The 8,629-nt window shown below is 38.9% G+C and overlaps 1 protein-coding gene across 1 annotated transcript in view; it reads left to right on the top strand.

Moving 5' to 3' along the window:
• The first annotated feature begins 4,299 nt into the window (after positions 1 to 4,299).
• Positions 4,300 to 8,629, top strand: part of LOC124865699 (furin-like protease kpc-1) — a 312,042-nt gene continuing 307,712 nt past the window's right edge. The window contains exons 1-2 of the mRNA XM_047361035.1: positions 4,300 to 4,379; positions 4,985 to 5,160. Of these exons, the coding sequence (XP_047216991.1) occupies positions 4,990 to 5,160 (171 nt within the window). The 5' untranslated portion in view covers positions 4,300 to 4,379; positions 4,985 to 4,989. The remainder of the gene's footprint in view (positions 4,380 to 4,984; positions 5,161 to 8,629) is intronic.

The following is an 8,629-nucleotide window of genomic DNA, read 5'->3' as shown; positions in this document are numbered from 1 at the left end:
CTTCTGCTGCTGTCACCCATCTGCTTTGAGATTCAATGATCTGTGCGTTCAGAGATGGTGTTTCACATACCTTGGATGTAACTAGGGGTTATCTGAGATACGTTTGTCTTTTTATCAACTCAAACCCTTTCACCCATTTTTGTCTGACCTCTGACCTAAACAAGGCTTTTTTCATTGCCCAATAGTTGCTCACTGAATATTACCACTTATTCTGACTATTCTCTATTCTCTGTATATATATATATATATATATATATATATACGGAAAGAGAGGTGTTGTGGAAAGTCCTTTGAAAATTCCTGTCTGAAATAAGGATGGCAGTATACATTAAAAAGTCAGCTCCTACTTAAGATAATGAGTATTTTGTGATTTGAAAACTGAAAGCAGAGATAAGAATGAAAGGTCTCCTTATTGTCAGAGCTGCAATCAGTACCATTGACCACCACATTCCTTTAAGACATCTACTCTCTAGTAATGTGGTATTAGTAGTAAAATGCTACACCGACTCACCTCATAATTAAAAATAAGTTCCTTCTGCCAGATTTGGAAAAAAGTCCTTTTCAGCAGCAACACTTGTCTGTGGGATACATCAGGGTCTCGTCTTGGGTCCCATCTTGTTCTCTTTGTACAGGATTCCCCTTAATGAAATCACACTGAGAGGAGGAAACAATAGAACATGTAATATTGAAGTGTCAGAAATATGAACAAGAAAGAACAATTTTAAGGAGAGAATTTGTAGGTATTAAAGAAAATTTTATATTGAGAGATACTTTGCAAAGAAGTTTAGGTAGCAAACATATTCAAATTATAATTAGATTTTTCAAAAGCACTAAATTAATAAATAGAATTTGATTGTTGTAATAGTAAATAAGATTTAAAACCATGAAGAACCACACTCCATACCAGTCGGTGGCGGTAATGCACATCTTCAAGTTATTTGCCAACTGCCAAAAAATAACACAGAAGAAGAAGAAGAAGAAATCACACTGAATTTATTACTTTCAATTCTAACTATTCCATACCCAATTTTATCTTACACCAGTCAAAATGATAAGTCCAGTGTTGATATCAACATCGCATGTTGTGAGGACATTAAGAACTTCATAACACAGAACTGCTTTAACCTTTATGTGGATAAAACAAAACATGTTCTTGTGCGCCTTTATTCTGTCAGAAAATTTTAAGATCAGCTTGGCAGTCTGTCCTCCTACCTTAAGCCCCATGTCAAAACTTTTGATCCTGGCTTTAAACTGGCTGAGGAAAATGGTTCAGTAATAAAAACAAACTGTATTTTCCCAACTCTGCAATAAATCCAAAATTTTGCCTGGTCATTATGTGAGATATCTTAAAACTACCATCTATGTTTTTATAATATCCCATTCCAATTAACTTTACACTCTGAATCAGTCTTCTCTGTCCTGTCTCCAAACTGTTGAAATACCACAGTCAGGCTCCTCACAAGCACCGGGAAAACAGAACTTATTACACCAGTTTTAGCTTCTATCCACTGGTTACCTGTGAAGTTTAGAATCCTAGTTTAGATCCTTCTCTTTGCTTACAAAGCCTTTCTGTGATGTATGAAGGAACCAGGCCATAGACTCCTTTATTCATCACCAACTTCAGTCAACCTGGTTTCTTTTTATAATGTGCTTAAATATGTCTGAAGTGGACCTTGTAGGATGAAAAGGTATAAAAAACTGCAATCAAATAATGTTGGATATTCATCACTAAAAACATTGAAAGCTGAGGCAGCAGCTGTCTTGGAACGTTTTGTGTGTTCTGGCTTTGTAGGTGTAGTAAAACCCAGAGCATCCTAAAAAATATAGCGGCAAATAATCATGAATGATGCTTAACAGGTCCAAAATACTCAAATAAGTCATCATTCCATTGTACTATTGTACAGTACATCTTTCAATGCCTGGTTTGTATTCATACATAGTCAGAAGTAATGATTAGGGACAGATGAGCTTATTGCGTTCTCAGCACATACTTTGCTAAAAGTAATGTTTTCTTTTGACTTTGTTCTGTTACTAACCTGTTCCAAAACCTACTTTACTAAAATACTTACCTGCTGGTGTCTGGCTCTGAAAGTAGACATGACTTTTAAACATGACCTTAAAACTTCAAAAAAGCTAAGAATAATAATGTGGACAGTATAAAACTGTGTTATCGTAGGACCACTCTTGTGACCTTTTGGACACCCTTGACAATGCTGTTTCTTCATTAACTCCTCCTCTTTAACAACTTTAGTCAGAGGCTGGTAATGACTTTGCATAATGAGTTACATCTTTTTTTTTTGATGGCTCCGCTCTCTGAAAGATCTCTGTATTGTACTGAGGAGAGTGCTAGTCTCTTTTATCTCCACAAAAAACCCTTGTGGCTACAGTTTGATCAATTAAACTCCAGAAGAAGAATCCCCTCCTTTTCATTCCTCTGTCTGAGAGGAATATAAAGTTATCAGTCTTCCCAAGCGATATGAGGACAGAAATAAGTAGTTTGTCTATAAAAATGTCCAGGTACTTTATCAGTGTCCCAGTGGGCCCCGAGGCCCTGACACTGTTCAATGTGGCTCCGCTGTACTTCTGTTCCCTCCCTCCGTCCCTGTCTACTTTGTCTCTGCCAGAGGGCTGCTCCTGGCTGCGTGGGGTGTATGCTAGAGAAATTCCCCCCTCCTCCCACCAACACACACACAAACACACCCGCACACACACACACACACACACACACACGTGTTGGATTGACTGGGACTTGAGCCCCAAGTGAGGCTATTGATTTCAATCAGGGCCTTGGGAGATAGGAGCTGAGTGATGCTGTAGACTTTAAATAGTGGTCAGCTATGTTGTTTGTTGTTTGGTGGAGAAATGCCGCAGGAGGAGGCTCTTTGCCTCTGATGAGAAGTCAGATAAAAACACAAAGAATTACTTCTTCCGAGAGACGTCTTAATCTTCTGGTTTTGAGTTTTGCTCTATGTTAGCGTATTTTGGACATAGCTTTGGAACAGTTTCTAGAACTAATGTCAAAAGTTGTCATTGTGCACATATGGCAGAATTGTGGGCAGCAGCTTAGTTGTGCTGCAGAATATAAAAAAAATAAGTGAACAATATACATCTGAAGTGTTTCTGACTTGCTTGTATGTGGATCCTACATACAGTACCATGCAAAAACTATCATACACCTTGAGCACATTTTGAGACTATACAAAAATGAATTCACTTTATTTGGATTTTATGAGATCGATAAACAGAAAGTAGCACATATTTGTAAGATGGAAGGACAATTATCAATCATATTTTCAACATTTGCTAGAATTAAAATTGCCAAAAGTGAGGCATGCATTTATATTTAGCACCCTTTACTCTAATACCGCCCAATTAATATCCAGTGGAGCCATAAACAGAGTTCATCCGTGTGTCTATATTAATCTCAGTAAAAATACAGCAGTTAAGTAAGGGCCTCAGAGGTTTGTCAGAGAACATTAGTGAATACAGGCAGACAGGTCAGGAATGAAGTTGTGGAGAAGTTTCAAACACGGTCAGGTTATAAAACAATATCCTACAGCCACATCCACCTAAACTAACAGGCTGGGCATGGAGAGCATTTATCCAAGTAGCAGCCAAGAGGCCCAGGGTAACTCGAGAGGAGCTGCAGTGAGTCATAGCTCAGGTGGGTGAACCAGCTGGCACAACAATTACTCTTGAACTCCACAAATTCAGTCTTTATGGGCAAAAGCTGTAAGAAGAAAGCTAAGACTCAAAGAAAGCCAGACCAAGTTTTGTTTAACATTTGCCAGAACACATATAGGGAAAACAGGAACACAGGACAGAGACACTAAACACACAGTCAGAGTTACAATAGAATGTTTCATATAAAAGCATATTGGTGTGTGGCCCAGTCAAAGTCCAGAGTTTAGAAAATCCAAATAAAATGAGACAAACAGATAAAAGGCTCAAGGGGTATGAATGCTTCTGCATTGCATATGAAGGATGTAGAGCAGTTTTGTAGAAATATTTTCTTAACTACTGTAACATTTTGTATTATGTTGTGAAACTACTAGAAGTTCGAGCATTTCATGTGCTTTAACACCACATTTTGACCATCAGTTTACAGTTTTTTCTTGACGACTGGCTAAGAAGTGTGAGGCAACAACTTTTTTTTGTTCCATCATTGTTCAGAGGAAAATACAAGTGTATAGATAGACTGATGAAGTTCCTGTTTTGCTTAAACAGGGAAGTTAGTTCGCTCAGTGCTGCAGTTTCTTCTCCTCTCAGAAGTATTTGCATCAAGGCCAGGAGATTAAACGTGTGGGTTGGGAACTGGAGAGAGCGCGTCGTCTCGCTTGGGGCCCTCCATGCCAGAGTTCTCGCTTTCATCGCGCGGGGTGAGAGATTTCTCCTGGACGTTTCAGTCTGTGTGGCTACAGGTGGGTGGCTCACATCTTGTAGGTGGCAGCCACAGCGGATTTTATGTAAAAATACAGAGGAGGTGGCTGTGGGCAAACTGTTTCACAACTGCCAATGTTCATTAGTCTGCTGGATCCCACACTAAATACTCATTTGTTTGCTTAGAGATGGTGCTTAAATTCTACTGATAATTGTTGGAGGTTGTTATACCGATTTGTGTTTAAGAAAGAAAGAAAGAAAGAAAGAAGGGAGTTCAGTGTAGCAAGAAATACTAGCGTTCATCTGGTTACTAGTAAATATTTATGTCTAATGGTTATTATTTAATAATATGCTGATCACATAATTCTCTATAATAATATATTGGTATTATATGATCGGATACATTAATATTGAGAATACTAAAGACTTCGATTTTTGGTAGTGTTTTTATAAGCTTTTGTACCATCTCATTTAATAAAGCTACAAAAATGATTTGGTGAAGCAATTTTGTCCGGCGTTCGTGTTTTATAATTAACACGACATGCATAAATGTGTATAAAATAGGAATTTATTTTAAAAAGGCACTTCATTTCTCCTCTTATAGTCTTCATGTTCAGTGCATCTTTGCTGGTGTGCTGCCTTCTGCTGCAGAGGAACCTTGCGACCACAGAGGGGCATCATGGGACCAACCGCCACATCTTCTATGCCATCCAAATGAAAGGAGGCACCGAAACCGTCCGAGCTCTAGCCGAGCAACACGGGCTGGAGTTCATACAGCGGGTCAGTGCATGTCTAAAACTCCTCTCATTTCCTCCACCTATGTGGCCGCAGTTGCAAAATCCTGTAAGTGTGGGCATTTTTTTTCTTTTCAAGAGCTGCCAAAGTGCTGACTTCTATTTCCTACTTGAGGGATATCTGACTTTCATCAAATTACAGCAGCATTTCAGAATATTTCATATCTGATCAAAGACGCTCAGAGAAGTGCCTTCACAGTGTAATACACACACACACACACACATACACACACACACACACTAACGCCTACAGATATGAGAAGACACATAATATGTTTCCAATGACACACATGTCATGCACAAATACACAAAATTATCTGTAACCAACTTGTCTCTGCGGTGAGAAATTCCTATATGTGGTGTAGGTTTCAGCTGGATGCTGCTGGAGATGATTGGGTCCTTAACTGTTTGCCAGACGTTTAATTTGGCCCGTTGAAATCCTTCCCATTTTTTTTTTTATTCTCCAAAGGTTGCTTTGGTTGTTGAATATGAAACTGTGTCAGCTTCCTTTAAAATGTTTTGATTTGACTTACAAAATAAGAGCAAGAAGCAGGTCTGGGTTAGGTGTGTCAAGTTCTCTTTCTGTGAGAGAATGCTGAAAGAAGGACTTCAGGGGTATGAGAGATATGGATGTGGAGTAAGTCTTAGTTTTTGACTAGGATCTTCCTAAAAAAAACTTCTTCAAATAATGTGAAAAGAAAGATATGTAAGGAATTGGCAGCCATTCACCCTTTCTTCTGTTACATTCTTATTTAGATACTTTTTATTTTTATTTTACAATGCAAAAGACTTCCTTAAACAGAACAGCTTACTGGCCTAGTCATTAAAAATACCCTACAAATAGTTAGAAGTTGTATTAATTTAATTCATTGTTTTATTTCTTTAAAAAACAAATCATATTAGTTAGGTCTGGGCTATAAAGGTATGCTAAAGTTTTAAAAGCATTAAGAGATGCACTGCTGCCGGTCCCCCGTTAGTGGCTGCGGACTGGTGGATAGCTGGCTTAAAGAAGGCTACACCAGTTTTTCCTCACTTAGAAGAAAGACGAATTCAACTGCAAGCTAAGCAAGCACTACCCATCACTCTCTTTAAGAGGACATTGGAAAGCTATGTGAAGCATCTCTGTTAAACCACCAATGGCAAACTGGGCCCTCGAGCAGATAGCTCACTAATTCACCAGCTAATATCCGCTTGCTGTACATTAACTGCTTAGGCATAGGGTAGTACCAGCCTCAAGGTACTGGTAGTTCTTGGTGATCAAGAGTATAGCAATATTTTAGAAAGATATGGCTTCAAAACTGTTAACATTTTAAATCAAATATAGTGGGTTTATATATAGTGTTTAGTTTTTTAGATATACTGTATATCTTTTAAATTTTTGCTCAAAGTTATCAAACCATGAGAGCCTCATACCAGCCCATGCCTAAACAAATTCCTGTATTTTGGCGTACAAAATGCTAAAACCAGTTACAGCTAGGTGAAAGATCTTAAAATATATTGTAAAAACACAGTACTGATAAAAGATTTCCACAAAGGTTTTGTAATTTAATGTCATCTGTTTAAAGTGTTGAGCACAGCACTCAACTTTTTATAGCCCTTCGTTCATTTTGAAATTTGACTTATTGATCTGTACTGCTGGAAGGTGCATGTACATTTTGACAGTATTGATCTGAATTATTGGGAGTGTCTGTCAGCCTGGTGTGAGGCTGTGTGCAGCTTTTTCTCAAGGGAGTGGGGACGGCAGCTCTTTGTAACCTTGGCCCTGTTGCTCTGCTGCTGTCGCCACCGCCGCCGCCACGGGCTGAATCATGAATAAAACATGGCTTTGACCTTTATCTGGAGTGTATTGGACAGTCCACACCTGTGTCTTCCTCTCTGCCCTCCTCTCTCTTTCTCATTGTCCCTCATGTATGCACACAAACACTCCTGCTTTATCCTCCAGTGTTTCTGGTTTTTTTGTTTACCATTTAGTCCCTTGAATCAACTGTAGCTTGTATAATAACTAAAATAAAGATAATTTCTATAAGCTTCACTAGTTTTATTTGGTTTTAAGTGATAAGATAAGATTACACTGAGCATGGTACAACAATGTGCAACCCAGAACCAAAACACCTTCCTGATGAGCCTCAGACAGTCCTCCATTTTTACGATCCCCCCAGGTCCAATCTGCTGACTGGCTTCCTTTACATGCCTGTCGCCAGAGGCTGATCCTAAATGTCAGCAACACTAAATCGCCTTTGTTAAGTCAAACCTATTTTAATTATGTCACCTGTGATTTGCTCCTTGCGTTGCAGAAAATATCACGCATCCAGAAGAAGCGGGAGGCTTCACAGTTTGCTCTGATACATTATATAGTTTTGAAAACGTTGAAGCGGAATGAAAAGTCTGACAAGCCCAGTGCCAGCTTGAGAGGATTGTGATGTCTGTTGGCATTCCCGCACTAATGCCGCAGGAGTGGAATGGGAATCAAATGTCTCCATGCTGGCACTCAACACATTGCTGGGCTCTTTGATTTAGTGTACAGCATCCAGGAAAATGTCATTGCGTGTCGCTATTGTGCAGACTTGGCGTATTCATTTTTTAACTATAAAATGCGAAATGAAAAACTAAGGATAACCTCTCAGATGATGTCTTTATGCCAGATGGACAGATTTACTGTGATGCATTGTTGCTCGGTTTTGTCTCTTGTTGGCGAAATAATGAAGCCCTTTCTGTGTTTTGTTTTATCTTCACTTATTTAAAAAATTGCTTGTTTTGTAGTTTTTCAGCAATTTATATTGACATTTATATTAAATAGAGAATAATCTTATTCCCAAAATGATGGGGAGCAACAAATTGTAGCAATGTGATATATCACTGTATGTTAATAAGTGTTATCCTCAGCCATGGCTGCTGTGATGCTGTCATCACATGTCAGTAAAACATTTTCTGTCTGCTCAGGTAATGGCAGCTATCACAGATCCCAGGCTTAATAAAAAAGGAACAAAATAGGAACCTGATCACTATTTAAAATGGATGATTTGCTGTTTGCCTTTATATCAGCACAAAACAACAGCCCTGCGACTGGATGTTGCACGTCGATAAAGCTCACAGGCTTACTCGCATTACAGCCAGACTAGTTTTAAGTTGCATTGCCTGATGCAGCATTGTTTACATGTATTGTTTCTTGGTTAGTTAAGAGTCTGCAAATCCGATTAGAGGAAGATTAGATTAGGTGTGCAGTTGTCATTGCTTTTATTCAAGATGAAATCAATGCTCTACAAGAATCGAACTCCTATGTATGTGTGTGTGTGTGTGTGGGGGGGGGGGGGCTTATCTGTCTTGAACTCTGACTTCATGAAGTCCCTGGTCTCCATCCAATGGTGAAAGGCCTCCCCTGCCCTCAGTTGAGGTGGAATACTGCCTGCAGATTAGCATGTCATTACCATATCATTAGCATAACATTACCGCGGCAC

This window comes from Girardinichthys multiradiatus, chromosome 3 (assembly GCF_021462225.1).
Source record: "Girardinichthys multiradiatus isolate DD_20200921_A chromosome 3, DD_fGirMul_XY1, whole genome shotgun sequence".
Classification (NCBI taxonomy): Eukaryota; Metazoa; Chordata; class Actinopteri; order Cyprinodontiformes; family Goodeidae; genus Girardinichthys; species Girardinichthys multiradiatus.
The sequence above is the reverse complement of the archived record's forward strand: the minus strand, read 5'-3'. Positions and strand labels throughout refer to the sequence as shown.